Here is a 21,014-nt window from a genome sequence, read left to right on the forward strand (position 1 = left end):
CAGCCAGTATAAAAGACCAAGGCAGAGCAGAATGCCAGGCTTTTTGCTGCTTGCCTTCTCTCTCGCTGGTGAGTTCGTCTTGCTGCTGTAGACTGAAGACTAGCTGATATTTTGGAATTTGTCAGACCTTCAGCACCAGATTGGGACTACTGAGACATCCAGCCTTGTGGACTGAGCGACTACGGATTCTCAGCCTCTCCAGTGTGGTGCAGCCATTGTTGGACTACTCGGACTCTATCCTGTGAGCTAAGCTGATAAATCTCTATACATATTCATTCTATCAGTTCTGTTTCTTTGGAGAACCCTGACTAATACACTCAACTTTTAAAAACTTACTTCCATACTTACACAATAATCAGCTTTTAGGACTTGCTGAGGATGTATCTTGAGCACCTTCTATCAGTCACCCCGCTAGCACCTTGCTGATCTTGATAGAGAGAGGCACTTGGGACAGTACCTCACCACTGTCTTTCCAGGTGGTGTCCTCCCCGAGAACCCCAGATTCCCAAACCACACACTACCAAAACACACTATCACACCATGAAAGTGACCCTTAGCTGCTCACCTTGTCACCCAGACCACATCAGTACCTTCTGTGCCTCTCCATGGAAATGCTTCTTCAGCATCTGCCTGCCGCTATCTCCCTTGTCTTCCACTAGTAAAATCCAGGAAATTCTCTGTACACATCATCCTACCCCAATACAGACCATTTTCTATAAAGAGATCACCTGTAGACTCTCAGTTTCCCACTTCATAACCACCCAGACTCTGAAACCCACTCTACGCTCAGCAGGAACCCCTCTACAACAATTACAATATGCTCAGAGGATATATCCACTAGGGCCTGCCTTCCAAATCCAAAGCAGGTATCAGTGACAGAATAAAATGTATAATTTTTTTATTCTGTGACATTTTCCTCATTGGCAATATTTTAAAATAGATAAAAATACATCAATATTCATGAAAGATAAAAACCTAGAAGAATTTAGATAATATCTGTAATATACATGGTTTGACTCTGAATATCCATTTTTTCATCTCAAACGTCATTTTTTATAAGCGGTATAGAAAGGACAAGGACTGCTGTATTCTTCACACATCCCAAGTCACAAGTTTCAATTCACCTTTCAATTCAACTTCCAGTCCTTTTCTCGACTATGTAAGTCAGTGGAATTTGCTCCTGCTTTTGAATGGGAGGACTATCCATTTTCTGCTTCTTAACAGTGATGTTTAGCTCTTCTTTTTCTGATTCTTCCAGAATATGCTTTGTGGTAAGTTTAAACAGTAACCGAGGGTCTGGTCCAGAAAGTGGTGGGCAATTACAGATCTCCCGAATTTTGAGTGCCTACAAAGAAAGAATACAATGCAATTCCTCACATGCCCTGCACGATACAATCAAAAATTTAAAAACACACTCTGTCTGCATGTTAGAATAGAAGTTAGCTTAAGTATAAAACATGCAAGAGCCAGGCGTGGTGGCGCACACCTTTAATTCCAGCACTTGGGAGGTAGAGGCAGGTGGATCTTTGTGAGTTCGAGGCCAGCCTGGTCTACATAGTGAGTTCCAGGACAGTTGGGGCTACAAGGAGACCCTGTCTCAAAAGGACAAAAAAACCAAAACAAGACAAAAAACGTTAAGAACATAATCTAAAGTGAGCTTACAGGTAAATTTTTATCACTTTCCTTGATTTGATTAATTATTTTTAAAACAGCAGTTGTGGGGGCTGGAGAAATGGCTTAGTGGTTAAGAATGTGTAGTGCTCTTGCAGATGAACAGAGTTTGGTTCCAACATCCACATCATGCAGCTCACAACCACTCATAACTCCAGCTCTAGGGGATCTGACACCCTCTTCTGGCTTCCACCAGCATCTGCACTCATGTGCACATAACCACATACAGACACACAGACACATACACCTAATTAAAAAAAAAAAAAAAAAAAAAAAAAAAAAAAAAAAACTTTCTAAAACAGCATCTGTATCTGCAACAACTACCCAGGTGGTACACTGAGGATAAACAGGCCTTGGAGATGGCACGCGGCCTCAGTGGCCCTCAGCATAGCTGAGAACCACCAGTCAGATTAATAAGGACCTGAAGACTCTATAAGAAATGTTTTTTAAATACAAGAAAAGTAAAAGACTATCCATGTCAAAAACACTGGAAGGGGGGCGGTGCACACAGCTATGACCTTCTATGGTGGAATTGATGCTAATGACCTAGAAAGGGCAGAAAATCAAAAGCATGACAATTTTTTACCCTAGGAAAAATAAAATGTTGTGGGGAAAGGAAAATTAATTACAGTACACTGTGTGACTCTGATGTAAGTGGTGTTTATAGTTTAAAACACCAAATCTTGAATTAACCCAAATCACAATTTAATCATTTTAGGATAGAGAAAACAGTATTTATGTGCACAAATGATGTGTGACAGTGGTAAAAGGAGCTCTCGTCTAGTCCTCTACAGTGGAAAACAAGAGACCTAAAACTGCAAAGTTAGGAGACAGCAATATAAGTCTGTTATTTACATAGGATGGGGAAACCCACAGCATTGTGTAACAGATTTGGAAAAGACTGGCCCTGAAACTCAGGTAGGGATGTTGCTCTATACAACCAGCTCTAGGGAACTCTGCAAAGCAGGGACATGGACAACTTTAAGATACTAAAATTAAATGTTTTTTTTTTTTTTTTTTAAGAAAAACAGTCTTGTTGGGCACAGTGGTACATGCCTTTAATTCTAGCACTTGGGAGGTAGAGGCAGGTGGATCTCTGTGAGTTCAAGGCCAGCCTGGTCCACATAGTGAGTGCCAGGCAGGGAGACCCTCCTGGGGGTTGTTTTGGGGTTGGAAAGCAGTTAGGAGCAATGGCTGCTCTAGCCGAGGACACAGGTTTGAATCCCAGCACCTACATGGTGACTAACAACTGTCCATAACTCCAGTTCCAGAGGATTCGACTCCCTCTTCTGACCTCTGTAAGCACTGCATGACACAGGTGCACTGACATACATGTAAGTAATACACTCATACACATAAAGATAATTTTGTATGAGGCTGTTAAAAAAAAGAAGAAAGTCTTAGTATTAGGGGGTTTTATTAAAAAAAAAAAAAAAAAAAAAAAAAAAAAACTATCTGCAGGGAAACCAGCTTAGTTCTTCAGTTCTTCTGAGGTTTTGATAGAGATTATCTTAAAGAAGTAAATCAGGAAGGAAAGGGGACACAAGTGTGTAGGACTGGTACCACTTTAGAAAGATTGGACAGGTGTGTTAGTCAGCTTTCCATCACTGAGACAAAATCCCTGAGAAATTAAAACTTAAGGGTAGAGGTGTGCTTAGGCTCATGGTTTCAATCCCTGGTCATTTGACTCCATTACTCTGTCTGAGATAAGGCTAGACATCGTGGAGTACACAGTGAAAAAAAGCTGCTCACCTCATAGCAGCTAGAAAGCACAGACAGAGAAAAAGGGTCCAGGGACAAGATATACCTTCAAGACATACCCCCTCCCTGCCCCCTACTGATCTACTTCCAATGAGGAAGATTCATCTATTGATAAGGTTAACATTAACATTCACTGGATCCAAATACCTTTCACTGGCAGCTGGATCAAACTTTTAACACATGAGCTTTTGGGGACATTTTATTCTCAAGACATAACAACAGGCAAAGTCTCACTAATAAAAATGATGACTTTAAGCTTGGAGAGATGGCTCAGTGGTTATGAGCACTGGCTGCTCTTGACAAGGACCCAGGCTCTATTCCCAGCACCCACATGGCAGCCAATATTCATATACAGAAAATAAAAACAATAAATCTTTTAAAAAATGATGACTTGGCCAGGCATGGTGGCACACGCCTTTAATTCCAGCACTCAGGAGGCAGAGGCAGGTGGAGGTCTGTGAGTTCAAGGCCAGCCTGGTCTGCATAGTGAGTCCCAGGACAGCTAGGGCTACAGGGAAACCCTGTCTCAAAAAGACCAAAAAAAAAAAAAAAAAAAAAAGGATGACTTAAGAAGGTTTTAAAAACCTTGAAGACATGAAGAAAGAGAGATTCTGACAACCTAGGAAAAGACCACAATGAGAAGAACAGAAAGTGTAATGAAGAAGAGTGTGAGGAATTCCAAGACTTAAAAGGTTGGTTCACCTGGACAGAGCAGGGTACGGAGCTTATGGACCACGGCGGATATTTTAGGCTGTATTCTGAGTATACCAGACTCTAATATTGGTGGGGACTGTGGTGACACTGCAAATGAAGGTCCAAATACTATGTCTAAATAACTAAATGCTATAATCCAAGGCAATAAACTATGACACAAAAACATTCTATTCTCCTACTCCAAGGAATACCCACACAAAATTACTTGGAGGTTTGGGCATAACATTCAAATATTTGAATTTCAGAATGTAAGAAGTTGAGAGGAGCTAATTTTAGCTCATGTCCCTTGCCCGATGCCTGCTCCCTTCCTCTCCTACCCCTGGCTGGACAAGTACTGTGACGGCACCTGTGTACATGTGTCCAAAGGAAGAGGTCCATGTGAATCTCAGAAGCAAGCCTAATTAAAAATGTTTGGGCAAGAAATTCATTAGCCCCTATACTCAAACTGTGGCATGGTGGGGCACAGGCTTTTAGATGAGAATGTACCCTTAAAGCCCATGGAGTGGGGGGGCACGTGTGTCATGTGACCAGAGACAAGTCAGAAAGGAATCCTCTAGGGGACACCATAGGAAAGGAGCTTGGGCAGGAGCAGTTTTGTATAATGAAGCTGTTACTACAATAAGCTAAAAGGGAAACAGCTCACATTACTTGAAGTTATTTCCTTTTCTATGTCATGATACAATGAATTTTAGATGTTCCTTACCTCTACTGAGCATTAAGTAAATGCTTGTCAAAGTAAACTAAACTGAAATAACAAGAAAATGTTTTCTTAGTATAGCACTGAGGCAAACAGAAAGTCAAACCCTCAGTTGAAAGGCAGCCTGCTGTCCAAACAGCCTTTGAGGGGGGAGGGAGATGGCGCCAATATTCACACAGGCATAAGCCGAGGCTTTCTTGACAAAAATACAACAGAAAGGCATTCTTGCTTTAGTTCCCTCGAGACCCTGTTGATTTTCTTCCTGAAGAGAGAGGTGAACCTCAGGGAGGAAGCAGACTTGTCTAAGTCCCACATCTGCATGGGAAAGCAGTGAGGTCTGGAGCCCAGCAGGCAACAGCAGCCCAGCTGAGCGCAGACAGCCAGCACTGAGAGGTGCAGAGCAGACAAAAGGGTGTCACCCCATACCACCGCTGTGTGCTCCCTAAGTGCTTTCCTCCTCAGTCATTCCCCCCTCAGTCATTTGCTGTATAGCAAACACTTGGGATACCACACTTCAGGGAGCTAGGTTCGCATCAGGCAGAATAAACACCAGCCAGAATAAACAGTCGTCCTGGCCTTTGGCCTCCTGTAATTTACTTCATATTTCTCTACCACTGGCATTTCAATGGTTCCGCCCACAGTTTTACTTTGTTTATTTGGCTTTTATAAATTATCCTGCAATGAAAATCTTTGCTTAAATTTTTTTTTACCTTTGTTTCAGTTTAGTTTACTTAAAGTATGATCCCTAAAGATGAAGCTCTGATCAGAAAGCAAGAACAGGTTCTAATTGCACAATGCAGGACCCACTTATTTTCTACCAGGAAGGTTTCATCAACTTACGTCATCAGCAATACAGTGATATCTGAGCTTATTCACAATAAAGAAAACAGAAGATTTCATGATTTCTACATAGGTAACCACATAATTTCAAATCTCAGAATGCTTAGAAATCTTTAGCTGAATTTCACAAATGGGGAAACTGAGCCCCAGAGAAGCAAATGACTGACAATGAACAAAACGCTGGCTTGGCAAACCTGACTTTCTCTTTGTTTTGTTGTTTTGTTTTCAGAGTTACTATGTGGCTCAGGCTAGCCCTGAACCTTCCATCCTCTTGTCTCAGCCTTCAGAGTGATGCGATTAGAGCGACCATAACTGGCTAGAAAATATTTTACATGTGTGCATGTTCACATGTGTAGGCATATGTGTATGTGAACATGCATGTGTGTACATGTGGCAGCCAGAGGTGGGCATGAGGTGTCTTCCTCAGTCACGCCCTACCTTATATATTGAGGTAGGGTCTCTCACATGAACCCAGAGCTCACTGATTAGGCCGGCCAGCTTGTTCTGGGGATCCCCCTGTCTCTACTACCTGAGTGTTACGATTACAGGTGGGCTGCCATGCCCATCCAGCATATACGTGGGTGCTGGGGATCCAAACTCTGGCCTTCGTGCTTGCAGGGCAAGTGCCTTATCCAACTGAGCCATCTCCCAAGTCCTGGAAAATCTTTTAACAGTTTTATTAGTCAAAATTTTAAAGTAAGCAAGATGTCTTTTAGTAGATGAATTAGTAAATAAACTGTGATATATCAAGACAATGGAGTATTATTCAGCTCTATGAAGAAGTATATTATCAAGTCACTGTAAGATGTGACCTTAAATATATATTAGTAAATGAAAAAGGACATTTGGAAGGTGAGATATGATATTCTAGGAACAGCACCACTATGGGGACAGCAAAAATATCAGTAGTTGCAGGGAGGAAGGAAAAGTGTTGAGCGGGTACAGAATACTTTCTAGGGGTAGAGAAAAGACTTCATACTGTAAAGCTGGGTACATACCCTAGCACATGTCCAAACCTATAAAATGTATAGCACCAGGAACGAACCCTAAGCAGGTGTGGAGGTTCATGGCTGTGATCCTAGCACTTGGGAGAAGTGGGAGGCTCAGGAGTTCAAGCTCATCATCAGTTCCAGAGTGAGTTTGAGGTCAGCCTGGGCTACATGAGACCCTGCATCAGGAAAAAGAAAAAAAAAGAGTGAAGCATAGTGTGAACTCCAGGCTTTGGGTGACAGTGCTGAGTCAATGTAGGTTCGTAATTTTAAGAAATATAATGCTGTGGTGTCAGGTTTTCATGGTATAGAAGGCTGTATATGAAGTGGGTGTGTATAGGAAATCTCCCTGCCTTCCTTTTTGTTTTTACAATGACCTTAAAATAGCACTAAAAAAAAGAACCTATTATTAAAAAAAAAAAAAAAAAAAAATAAAAAGGTTGAGGTTTTGCTCTTGTCTGGTATGTTTTTTGTGCTAATGAGTTCTGCACCACAAGCTTCTTGAATGAATTTTCTACTGAGTACATGTACTTTGAAGATATTTGAGCTATGTTTCCTTAATTGCTAGAAAACTATATTTATCATAAAAATTTTCTATCACTGTTTCCTCATGTGTGAACTGTTGCCTTCCTCTTTCTATCCAGCAAAATTCAATTATACATCTTTCATATATTTTCAACTATTTTGCATAGTAAGATTTATTTATTATCTTGGTAAAATATTTTTCTGGGTTTGCTTTCATTCTATATTTATTTTATTATATTTCAGGATGCCAACATCTTTTCCTTTTTATAAATTCAAATCTATCATGTTAAATATACTTTCAAATCTCTTTGAAAATGAGCAGAAGTTTTTCCATATGTGCCATACAGCATATGCCTTCTATTTCCTTTACTTATTTTTCTATGTTTGACTCTATGAACTACATATAATGGGCACTTAATAACTGCAGGCTGAATTTTAAACTATGACCAAGTCATTGTAATAAATGCTGTATGAAAATATTGTGAGGGTCACAATTTACGAGAAAGGGAAAAGATAATCCAATAGCAAGAATAAATGATTTTGAGATTCCCGAGGACGATTGGAAGCAAATATGGAATCAGCCACCCTAAAGCTTCCAACTGTAACAGACACATTCACTATTCATTCTGTGCCTTGCTCTGTGCCAGGTATTTTACATACATTATCTAAACCGATGCTATAATGCAAACCATTTTGGAAATACTGGGCCAAGGCAGAATACTGTGTCAAGAGGTGGGGAGGGAGAAAGGGTGGCAGGGCCTTACCCACTCTAACACAAAAAGCAAAACCTTGAAGATGCTGCCAACCTAACTTAACATACAGAGAAGACCAAAGGTTAGACTCTTTCTCAAAGTGAGGGAGCTGTGTCAGAATTTAATAAAGCTAAGACTCCTAAAAACACTGTTATTTTTATACTACTGGTTCCTATGAGCATCTTTTTTTCATTACCAACTAAAATTTCCTACAAGCTAATGTTGTCTAAGGGAGTGGAAGTACTGTTCAATTTGATTGTAATTTTCCTATTTTTAGCCTGCTATGATATTATTTTTTCTATTACTACACATCATGTGGTCACGTAAATATTCACTAGCCATCTCAGAAGCTGTGATAGGCACTAGGGAGACGGCAGAGAAGAAGGTCTTAGACTGCAGGGCAGGAGACAATCAACAGTAAACAAGGCAATTTTAGTTAAGCATGTGAAGAAATGGAATTGTGTTGGAACATGAAAAATGGCTGCACGGAAGAGAGGTTACTTGACACCAAAGGAAATGCTTCTTTAAGGAGGGAAAGTTTGGAACAGAGAAATCAGTAAGCCGAAAATCTGTAAGGAGGAAACAAGCATGATATGAAGTGGCTGGAACCAGAGAGTTGAGCAGACAGTGGCTCAACTATATGATTGTAAGGCTACAGGGTAGATTCTTACATGAGAAAACATTGGAAGGTTTTAAGCAAGAAAGTTCCATTAGAAAGATCACACTGAACCGGGCATGGTGGTGCACGCCTTTAGTCCCAGCACTTGGAAGGCAGAGGCAGACAGATCTTTGTGAGTTTGAGGCCAGCCTGGTCTACATAGTGAGTTCCAGGCCAGCAGGGGCTTCAGGGAGACCCTGTCTTAACAAAACACAAAACAAAACAAAACAAAACAAAACAAAACACGACCCTTCTGTTTTGTATTGAAACAGGCTAGTGATGGGAACAATGGACCAGGGGCCTGAAATAGTGGTGGCGGTGGTGAAAGAGGACATGGCCTTCAATGCACTGGGGGGAGAGGGGGACAAAGATGCTCTCTGGGATAGGGTGCAGAACAGGAGTGGCAGCAAGTATGTTTCCTCCTCTTTGGGGGCTTTCTTTTATGAAGCTACCTATGAATATGAGCACAACTTACTTGCACGTAATAAACTTGTAATGCAGTATTGCCTTGTTAACTGAGTAATGATCCCAGTTCATACATTTTTAAAGATATTCTTACCAAATTCTTGAAAAAATCATTTTTGTTCATAAAATGGCCTAAAATGATTCAAATACTTGAAAATGTCTCTTTATATTTGGAGGCTAGAATTAATCTATCTCTGAACCTGTGAAAAAGGTCTTGAAAGTAGACCCCATCATGGCTCGGTGCCCTTTTTTGGCTAATGTGTTGTGACTCTATGGGCTTCTACAATAAATTTTTTATTTTATTTCCTTGTACCTTATCTCGTTCCAAAATCAACCTGAGATTCATTAGGTTCATTCTAGCTCTCACATTCAGCTGCATGCACTGTGATAATACACCTTTTTTGAAACAGGTTCTCATGTCCCTGTACATATTGTAATTACTTCTGATTTTAACTTGAGCTATTAATTAATATCATCGAATTAAAAATAATATTCCCCAGATATTTGCCTTTCTTATATTTTATTTCATGGTTCTATTTTCATTTTATTCTTTGTCTAATTCATCCAATGATTATCACGTTAATGAAATTTCTCAAAGAATGTGTGTGTGTGTCTGTGTGTGTGTGTGAAGGTGCAGAAGTAAGAAGAGGATGTTGGGTGCCCTGCTCTATCATTTTCTATCTTGTCCATTCAGTACAGAGTCTCTCACTGAACCTGAAGCTTGCCATTTAGGCTATACCTGCTGGTCAGCAAGCTTCCAGAATCCACCTGTCTCCATCCCCAACACTATGGTTACAAGAATGCTCAGCCCACATTTGATTTTTTTGCTTGGATGTTAGGGATTCAAACAGCTCCTTATGATTACATGATTACATAATGACATAATGATTTGAATGAGAATGTCCTCCATAGGCTCCAAGTATTTGGACATTTTGTCCCCAGTTGGTGGTGCTGCTTTGGGAGGTCTTGGAAGGTTCAGCTATGTTGGAGGATGCATGTCACTGTGGGCAGTCAGTGACATGGTCACTAGGTCAGTGTTTCTATCACAGCAACAGGACAGTGACTAATACACACAGCAAGCTCTACTACCCACTGAGTCATTTTCCCAGGCCTTCATTATTATTTTTATTGAATCTGATTAGATAACAGTCCCTGTGGTATGGTTAAGGACACTCAAATAGTCAATAAATCTTTTGAATAAACAACCAATCACCTATTCACCAATTTTTACTGCCCTAAGGGATTTATTTGCATAACAAAACAAGATTTATTCACCCCACATTTCCTCCAGTATCCTCCAAGGATTTGTGTCCCCAACATCCCCAAAGGCCTAAGACTCCAGTCCTTTATGTAGCCCGAGATGTTGTATAAACTGTAATCATCTGACCCTTCTTTGAGTTTTATATTTTTTAAGACTCCCATCCATATACATTGCTTTTCTCCTGTTTAATGTCTTATATCAATACAGCTGGTAATGTAGCCAAAAAGCCCAAAAGGATGGCAGGAGGTCATTTTCACTGCCCTACAATGGAGTTCAAGGCACATCACTCAAAATAAGACTTCGAGACCAGAACAACGTGCTACCTCAAATACGCATTACCTCACGTTGGTAAGTTTGGAAAACAACATGCAGAGAAGCTATGAAAGCAGTAGACGTTCTTTTCATTAAAGAAACGCACATTTACAAAAGAAATCTCCTTCTCCACAGGAGGACGAGAAGGATGACTCCCCAAGTCTCTGAAGAGTCTGTGGGCTGGAGAAGGCACTAACTTACACAGCCTGCACAAACCTGACCTCTGTCTACTGTGCTTTCCGCACTCCCCATGCCCAGCCTTCTCCTGTCTCTATATGACATAACACCAAGTCTTTCATTTCAGCGGAAGACGGTTCTTCAGCCTGAACCCTAAGCACTTGGTGAAGCTCTCTTAAGCATTCATGAGGTACACATACTAATAAACCTGTCTGTTTCTCTTTTACTTGTCTTTCCATACAGGAGGCCCATTACAGCTAAAAACTATGAAAAACAGAGAGAAATTAGTTTTTCCTTTTATAAAATAATTAGAAGTAAAGTGCCCTGAGGTTTGAGATTTGCATTAAATACACTTGGGCTGGGGAGACAGATGAAACCAGTGTGCAAGGGCTGGTTATGTTGGATATAAATGAAAGGAGTATGGGTGTTCATCAAACTATTCAAGTCACTACCTTTGTATGTGTATTTTTTAACACTTCATATACTCATGGGGGGGCATGTACATAGAACACAGTACACATGGAGGTCAGAGGACAATTGGTAGCGTCAACTATCTCCTTCCACCACGTGGGTTTTGTGGGATCAAACGCAGGTCATCAAGCTTGGTTGGCCACAAGAAGGGCCTTTATCCGCTGAGTCATCTCACTAGGCCCTTCGTATGCAATTTTTCAAAATTCAAATAAAAATAAACTATAAAAAATATTTAGCACTGGGTGTGGTGGCACACGCCTTTAATCCCAGCACTCCGGAGGCAGAGGCAGGTGGATCTCTGTGAGTTCAAGGTCAGTCTAGACTACATAGTGAGTTCCAGGACAGCTGGGGCTACAGGGAGACCCTGCTTCAAAAAGACCAACAACAAAAACTTAGAGAAAACGTTTCCCTCTCTGCTCTCCCCCTGTCGTTGGTGTAGCTCTGCAACTTGACCCTTGGTCTCACATCTGTTTTCAGTTCTAAACGCCCTGTTAAGAGTTTTTCATCTTCTTCCTGGAAACTTTCATTGCTATCTGCCAGGCAGGTATTTCAAGCACTCATCTATGCCTGTGGGGAGTGGAGAGTTATGCTCCTTCTCTGCTACACAGAATGAATCTTTCTGCACTCCGGGGTCTCCTCCTGGTGCTCACTGGCTTTGCATTCGGGAAGGGTGATCTCACTGCACTCAGCTAGGCTACCACCTCTGGTTCCCACTCTCTCCTTTAACTTCTGAAAACATGCATAGATAGTTGTAAAGGCCTAAGGAGTTTAGCATCAGTAACTGCAGCTCAAAGGTTAACTCAACAATAGATTTAACAAAAATTAATGAGAACCATAGGTTATTACTTTGACAGACACAAAATAAATATGGTAAGGATAATACCTACATGATTACTAATAATAGAACAAGACATGTTTATATATTAGTCTGACAGGATGGCTTGATTTGGCTTTTTTTCTTGAAAGACAAATGGGAGATAATAGAAACTAAAAACAGAAAGGCTGTAAAAGACTTAGAAATGGGCTTCAAAGTTCACAGTAGATGTCCTGTTAAGTACACCCTCTGGCTTTTGTCTGCCTTTCATGGTCTCTGAGCCATTTTGCCACTCTATAAGTTATAGAAAATTAGCAATAATGAAAATTGTATTTGTCCATGGAAAGGGAAGTGAACTATGCCTAATGTAATGACTGATTACTGTCCTATGAATGAAGCCTTTTTTTAAATCTAGTTGTATTTCTTATTACCTATAAAGAATCAAAATGGCTACAGAATGGCTGAGTGGTAGGGAGAGGGAAGGAGGAAGGGTCAGAGAGTGGAAGGAGGGGTAGATGCTCTGTTGAGGCTTAGAGATCTACTGACAGAAGACAGATAACCACAGACATCATGTCAAGAACTGAATCTGCCAGACGGAATAATTTTCTGGAACCTAACGATACTCTTCAAGGTTTGGGAAATATCAGAGTAAACAATTTTGTCTTTTGATCTAGACATTGCAATGGACTCACAAAATTTATGACCACCACTACTTGGTGTCAGTTCCTAAATGCTGCATTTGGTAAAATCTAGATTCACTTTCCTTCAGCAGAACTCTAAAAGCATCTAACAGAGTCTGTGTTCTCAATTTTCAAGTTTATACAATTATCTTTGGATTTATCTTTTCATCTTGTTTATGATTTCTTATTTTACATTCTGGTTTCTGAATTCTCCTTTATACTAGTTGTAATATTTTACCATTTTCCCCATTAGTTAATAAAGTGAAAAAAATCTAAGACATGTTCATTGTATGTGTGTGTGTACATATATGTATATATATATGAATCAAGAGTATATCTTTCAAAATATTTATAATTCAACTCATTTATTTCATTTCATAAACTACAATGAAAACTGAAGTCTGACTAGTTTCTGAAATGGCCAAAAGTTAATAAGCATAAATAACTGAGAATTTTAAGTAAATAGACATTTTAAAAAGGCCACTTTGACATAGGTAAGTTGCTCTCTGAAATGATAAAATTATCAGGCACATCAAAAAAAATCCCAATTAAAAAATTGAGACAAAGAACTAAACTGAGAGATCTCAAATGATGAAACCCAAATAGCTGAGAAAATGTTCAACATCTTCAGTCATCAGGGAAAAGCAAATTAAAACTTAATTGAGATTTCATCTTATCCCAGTCAGAAGAGCTATGGTACAAAAAACAAATGATGACAAACGTTAGTAAGGATGTGGGGAAAGTGGAAACTCTTAGCCACTGCTAGTGAGTGTGTAAACCAGTGCAGTCACTATGTAAATCAATGTGGAGATTCCTCAAAAAGCTAGAAACTGATCTACTACATGACCCAGCCATATCACTCCTGGGCATATAGTTCAGAGATACCTGCTCATCCATGCCCATCGCTGCTCTTTTCACAATAACCAGGAAATGGAAACAACCTAGATGTCCATCACTTGATGAATGGATAATCAAAGTATAGTATATTTACACAACATAATATTTAGATATTAAGAAAAATGAAATCATGAAATTCACAGACAAATGGATAGAACCGGAAACAATCATCCTGAGTAAGTTAACCCAGACCCAAAAGACAAATGTCACGTGTTCTCTCATAAGTAGATGGTAGCTTTGAATCTTTAGTAATGTATGTTTCAAAGGTCTTTTCAAAAGTCATATGGAAACCTACTACTATAGAAGGTCTTTAAAATATTAAGCAGTGGGGAACGGCTGGGGGTGCCGACAACACAGCGGACAGTGTTGTCCCTCTAGTGGGGGGAGGGAGGCTATGGGAGGGTGCCATCTGGGAAGTGGGTATATAGATGAATAAGAAGGTTTGGGATGTTCTGTGTGATACACACACACACACACACACACACACACACACACAAAATCAACGAATTTAAAAAAATGAATTATATTTGAGGAGGAAGCATAAAAATTTACGTCATGTCAATTAGTGCAGTGGGGAACGGCTGGGGGTGCTGACAACACAGCGGACAGTGTTGTCCCTCTAGTGGGGGGAGGGAGGCTATGGGAGGGTGACATCTGGGAAGTGGGTATATAGATGAATAAGAAGGTTTTGGATGTTCTGTGTGATACACACACACACACACACAAAATCAACGAATTTAAAAAATGAATTATATTTGAGGAGGAAGCATAAAAATTTACGTCATGTCAATTAGTAGAGGTGATGAATATTACCACTGAAATCTACCCGGTGACTATAGACATACACAGGTGCCAAGGATCCGAGTGCAACTGACCATGACTAGTAATAATCAGATACATACAGATTAGAGATGCATGTGCCAACATCTCAGTGTTGTTAGCAAAAACAATGAGTCTGTCTGTAAGAAACAGTACATTTTAAAATGAAATGGAGATCTTTTTTAAAGGTTGAAAACGCATTCAATTTTATGTCTTATAGTGAACCTAAATATTTTATAGCCACTTTTGAAAGACATGTGTCTTTGCTCTGGAAACTTATTGAGTATGTTAAAGCTGTAATGAAATGCTTCTTCTAAAAAATAATATATATATATTAAAATATACATATACAATACTAAAAGAGTTTAAATGTAAATACCCTAGAATGGGGGTTCAACACCCTTTCCGACACTACAGGCTAGCAAATAAAAAGCCCAGTGCCAGGAATGGACTCCCTCTTTTAGAGCTGATGACCAGGAGAGTACCATAGACCCTAGACCCTCAAACAATACTACCTATAGCCACTGTTCTTGGTTACCCACCAGAATTTAAACAATAGATAATATTAATGAAAGAGGAATGATGAGACAGTAAGGGTTAAGTGGGGACAGCCAGGCATCATAGCATAAGCCTGTTATTCTAGCACTCAAGAGGCAGAGGTGGGAGGACTGCTACACGTTCACGGTCCGTTTTATGTACATAGCATGTTTCAGGCCAGCCAGGGTTACAAAACAAAAACAAAAGGAACAATCAAAACAAAAAATAACAAAGTCTTGTCACCTGTTACATAGATAAATCTGAAGAACATACTGTGATCTCACACAGGGAATCTAAGAAGTAGAGTTCATAGAAGCTGATGGGGTGGGGATCACCAGGGCTGGGGGATAGCATAGAGACAGGGAAATGTGGTCAAAGAAGACAACATTTCAGTGCGGTGAGACGAGAAGTTTTGGAATATACTGTGCACTACATGATACAATCAACGATGCTATATATCTGAAAATCACTCAAGAGTAAATATTTATCACCCTCCAAAATAAGTATATGAGGTGATGAATTAGTTTGACCTGACAATTCCACAACAAACACAAATACCAGAACACCAGGTCATACCTCATAAAATATATTTTTAAAGGTAAAATGAATAGATAACAAACACACATTTATTTTACTTTTTAAAAGCACTGGCTGTATTTATTTCCAGTAACAACTAAAGTATGAACCAATTCTTGGTACACGCTAGGATTCTTCTACATGCCATATATCAAGTGAGAAAGCACCTATTATCCATAAATATAAATAATGCAGCTAAAGAATAAAGAAAAAGTTAATGCCAGAAGGGCTCTGCTATTAAATTAAAAGCTTCCTTTGGAAACAGGAAGATATTTCAAGGGGGAAACATCACTTCCATTTTAAAAAATATTTTCTAAAATTACCATTATTCTTTCTTGCCTTAACCCCCAAAATAATTTTTTTGCTAACAGTCCATTAATTTCAGCCATAATGGTTTTTTTTTTTTTTAAGGTTTTAGACAACATTACTGTGAGGCTTCCTAGCTTTATATGACTCAGAGGCCAATTCAATTACAGTAGCTGCTATAATATTTGTCTTTGCTTAACATCCTCCACATCAGACAAAATGAAATTCTGTAAGGTGAACAGTGTGTGTTTTTGAACATTGGCCAATGGTAATGTTAAGCACTCTCATTTTCTGCTCATGAGATGTACAGTATTAATGATTCTGTGAGGCTTCCTAGCTTTATATGACTCAGAGGCCAATTCAATTACAGTAGCTGCTATAATATTTGTCTTTGCTTAACATCCTCCACATCAGACAAAATGAAATTCTGTAAGGTGAACAGTGTGTGTTTTTGAACATTGGCCAATGGTAATGTTAAGCACTCTCATTTTCTGCTCATGAGATGTACAGTATTAATGATTTATTCATTTGCTTTATCCAATTATAAATGCATAAGAACGATTTGCACAACTGCAAATTCTCAGATGTCTGAAAGTTTAAAGGATTAAAAATAAAATGACAGTGAGATGAATGCATTTGCAGTCAAGAAAAGCAAATACAGTAAAGCCAACACCGCAGCACCAAGCGCTCCAGCATCTAAGGACTGAATGTTGCTTACAGAGAAACGCTTGGAGACAACCTATATTCAACTATGGTTATGATAGCATGACCTTAAATAACAAACTAAATGTTTTCCTAGCTACTCTGTTACCTTCCATCCCTCTGACCCCCACAAAGATGAAGGCGGGGACAGAGAATTAATGAGGACAGCAGAGGAAAACTCAATTTGAGTGTTTTTTATTTTAAAATCAACCTTTCGAGGAAATTTCTGTTATTCACATTGATATTTTATTTTTTAAAAACCTTCACAGAAAAAATACTTAAATAAGGTATTTATCTCAAGGATAATTATGATGTACATAAATTTAAAGTCTGAACAGTACAAGAATAATTTTAAAACTCATAACTACTAAATATCAACAGGTTGATATAACATCTGCTCTTCAATTTTTCACCCAAGTTGTTATGGTAACCAAAATATGTGGAGTATGTTTCCTAAATCTAACTGATTATTTCAAGTAAACAAAATTATATCATATCAGCTTATCAACAACAAATGATATTATTACTATAAACCTATATTTATCATTTTTAAATGCTAGTGGATTACAGGATAATATTTAACTAAGCATTTACACATTTTATCTCAGAATTCACATTAAAAATAATAGCAATTGCATTTTTTCCTAATTTGGGGTGTTATTTTGATTTAAAAGCCAAGTAATAAAGGAAGTAGTTTATTTTCTGAACAATATACAAGGCGAAAGCACTCCAAAATTATGTGAGTACAAGTGGGGCCATCACATTTCCAGTCTGCTCAGAACCTCCCACCAGCCTCTCTTCTTTAAGCAAAGTCCTCACCAGGGCCACCTGCTCAGCCATCCCATTTCAGTGTCTTTTTTTTTTTTTCAGTGTGTGTGTGTGTGTGTGTGTGTGTGTATCTGTGTGTCTGTATTCTGTGTGTGTTTGTGTATCTGTCTCTGTGTGTTTGTGTGTGTGTATGTGTGTCTGTGTCTCTGTGTGTTCACGTGTGTATGTGTATGTTCATGTGTGCAAGTTCATGCATGTGGAGTTCAGGAGACACCCTCAGCTATCAGGCCTTACTTCCCATCTTGATTGAGAAAGGGCCTCATATTGTTCATTGCTGTGTACTCCGGATAGTTAGTCTCAGAGTTTCTGGAGAGTCTCTGGTCTATTTCCCATCTTGCTATAGGAGTGCTGGGATTACAGACCATGCCTGGCTTTACATAGCTTCTGGGAACCCAAAGTTAGGTCTTCACACTTGGATTGCAAGTACTTGACCCACTAAGCCATGTCTCCAGTTCTTTTACATTCTATTTTAAACTATTTCAGCAACACTCACACCTCTGCTCACACATTATCTGTCTGCTAAAGAATGAATTGTTTTCTCCCAAAATATGTATTTTGAAGCCCTAACCCCCAATATGCATATATTTGGAGACAGAGCCTACAGGAAAGTAATTAGAGTTAAATTAGGTTGTAAGTATGGGGTTCTAATGCAACAGGACTAGTGTCCCTACAAAGAGGGACACCAGAGACACACCCCTCACGCCTCTCCTATTACCTATGTCCCTTTGCTACAGAATAAGCTTTATGAGGGTATGGGTCTCCTCTAACTAATGTATATCACTTACAAAACCAGAAACATAATATTCCATTTATTGAATGTATAAAATATACATTTAGAATATCTTCAAGTTGATAAACTATGGTAAGAAATGACATTCTATAATGATATTAAAGGAACGATAAAAGATATTTATAATCTCCGGTACATTAAGTTAAAAATAAAAGTCACAAAAATTAGCGTTCTCATCACAGAACGGCCAGGTCTTGCTTTCTTGACTCCTTACGCATTTCTTCCACACCAGGCTCTATCTTCCTCCCAACAATTAAATGCAGAAAACACCTACTTTGGGATGAACTCTGTCCCATATCTTGCTCTTTAGTCAATTCGAGGTGAACTTGTCCAGTTCCATTGCTTCACCTATTGCTTCTCCAGGTTTGTACTGAAATCACTGTCTGCCCTAAACTTGTCTGAACCTAGGGCTACGTTCCCAAGTACCTAAGAAACACATAAGTCATATCTGACTGTCAGAAATGTAAAAGGACAGAAGCCTTTACAATTCAAAACTGCGTTCATTTGAGAAAAAAAAAAAACTAAATAAAATAAAATTCTTAAACATAGTCTTGGGTTGGGCGTGGTGGCGCACACCTTTAATCCCAACACTCAGGAGGCAGAGGCAGGCGGATCTCTGTGAGTTCGAGGCCAGCCTGGTCTACATAATGAGTTCCAGGCTAGCTGGGGCTAAAGGGAGACCTTGCCTCAAAAAAAGACAAAAAAACAAAAAAAAAACCACTGTCATCTTTAGTAACATACAGACTCACATGCAGCATACACAGCCTAAAGAACTGCTTTCTCTCATTATAGAAACTAGATCTATGACAGTAGGAAATTCCAATCTTTGAGTTATGACTCTGTGTTCTAATTAACAATGCAGTAATACTTTCACTTCAACTACTGAATTACTTCAACTACTGAATTACTCCCAGTGTCATAGTAGAGTTTTATTGTTTTCAAATTGAATTTAATCACGTGGGGGGTGGGGGATAGAAGAAATTTACCTGAGGTTTTCAAATTAAGTTTCTGAACTGGGATGGTTTATTTTTAGAAGAAAAATGCCTCCTATGTTTTTCTTCCTCATTGGCTCCCAAACATTCGTTTCTCCAACACTTTCCATACTCTCTAATCAGCTCATTACTGTTTTACAGACCTTCCTAAAGCTCATTAGTTTTTACGTAATGATCCTCAGTAATTTGATGAAATGACAATTTCAAAATTTAGGATAGGCTTCAAATCAAAGCTGGCTCGTAGAACTCATTATCTGGTTTAAAAAGACCACACAGTTTTATAATTTATTTGTATGCTCATTATGGCTTTAGAGACAGGCTAAGACATCCTGGGTTCTATAAGGTCCATGGTCCTAGGTGACCCTCAGTGTAATCAATTACTGGTGACATGCACTACTGTCTTAGGCATACACTGCCCTTGTAAGGAGAGTAATTATTATATATCACTGTAAATTTCACCGCTATTTTTTCCTCTACTTTTTCCTTCAAATTAAGTATCTAAATGAAATTTGATTAGGATAATCACTGTTAATGAATTACTTACTGTTTGTGACTCCCAAAATTCACATGTTGAAATTATAACCTAATTCAGTGGCATTAGGACCTGAGGCCTTTGGGATATAATTCAGTCAAGAGAATAGATCTCTTGTGAATAGCAATAGTGCCTTGTTAAAACAAACAAACAAAAAAACACTCCACATCTGGCCTAGTGGAGGAAACTGAGGCAGAAGGATCTCAAGTTCAAGGCCATCCTGAACTCTGAAGTAAGACTCTGATTTAAAACACAAGAAATAAACAATAAATAAATAATAAAGGATAGATGGATGGATGGATGGATGATGGATGGATGAATGGAAGGATGGATGGATGGATGGATAGAAGGATGGATGGATGATGGATGGATGATGGAAGGGTGGATGGATGGATAGAAGGATGGATGGATGATGGATAGATGATGAATGGATGATGGAAGGATGGATGGATGGATAAACACATATACTCCAGAGAACTTTCCCCATTCACCATGTATGGTTATACTGAGATAGCTATCTATGAATTGGAGAGTGGGGCCTCACAAGACACCAAATTTGCTGGTACTTTGGTCTAAGATTTCCAAGTGTTTAAAGTTTAGAAATAAAATTCCCACTGTTTAAAAGTCACTCATAGATGGAGGTACAGCTCAGTTGGGCAAGTTCTTGCCTAGTGTGGATGAAGTCCTGAGATTGATCCCCAGCGCTGCATAAAGCTGCTGTGGTAGTGCAAGTCTGTATCTCAGCACTCAGGAGGCAGAGACAGGAAGATCAGAAGTTCAAGGTCACCTCCAGCTATATAGCAAGTTTGAAGCCAGCCTAAGCTCATAAAGCATCTCAAACAAACCAACCAAAAATGACAACAACAAAAAACACAAGCCACTCAGTTAAAATTGATACCTATTTGACCCAAAACTTACATGCACTTTTAACAATTTTTTTTAACTTTTAAAAAGATTTATTGCCGGGCATGGTGGCGCACGCCTTTAATCCCAGCACTAGGGAGGCAGAGGCAGGCGGATCTCTGTGGGTTCAAGGCCAGCCTGGCCTACATAGTCAGTTCCAGGATATCTGGGCCTACAGGGAGACCCTGTCTCAAAGACTAAAAAAAAAAAAAGATTTATTGAGAATTTCATACATGCATATAAGGTGTTTTGACTAAGTCCACACTCACTCCCTCCCCGCCAACTCTTCCCATATCTCCCCATCACTTTTTCCTGAACAAGTTTGTGTACTTTCTTTTTTCTAAA

At 39.1% G+C, this 21,014-nt stretch overlaps 1 protein-coding gene across 2 annotated transcripts in view; it reads right to left on the minus strand.

The window, feature by feature from the left end:
• Positions 1 to 901: 901 nt before the first annotated feature.
• Oma1 (OMA1 zinc metallopeptidase) overlaps positions 902 to 21,014 on the minus strand; it is a 65,243-nt gene continuing 45,130 nt past the window's right edge. For both annotated transcript variants that reach the window (XM_017797613.2, XM_008831025.3), the window contains exon 9: positions 902 to 1,345. In XM_017797613.2, coding sequence (XP_017653102.1) covers positions 1,133 to 1,345 — 213 coding nt within the window. In that variant the 3' untranslated portion in view covers positions 902 to 1,132. The remainder of the gene's footprint in view (positions 1,346 to 21,014) is intronic.

This window comes from Nannospalax galili, unplaced genomic scaffold, assembly GCF_000622305.1.
Source record: "Nannospalax galili isolate Female #2095 unplaced genomic scaffold, S.galili_v1.0 scaffold553, whole genome shotgun sequence".
In the NCBI taxonomy this organism is placed as follows: Eukaryota; Metazoa; Chordata; class Mammalia; order Rodentia; family Spalacidae; genus Nannospalax; species Nannospalax galili.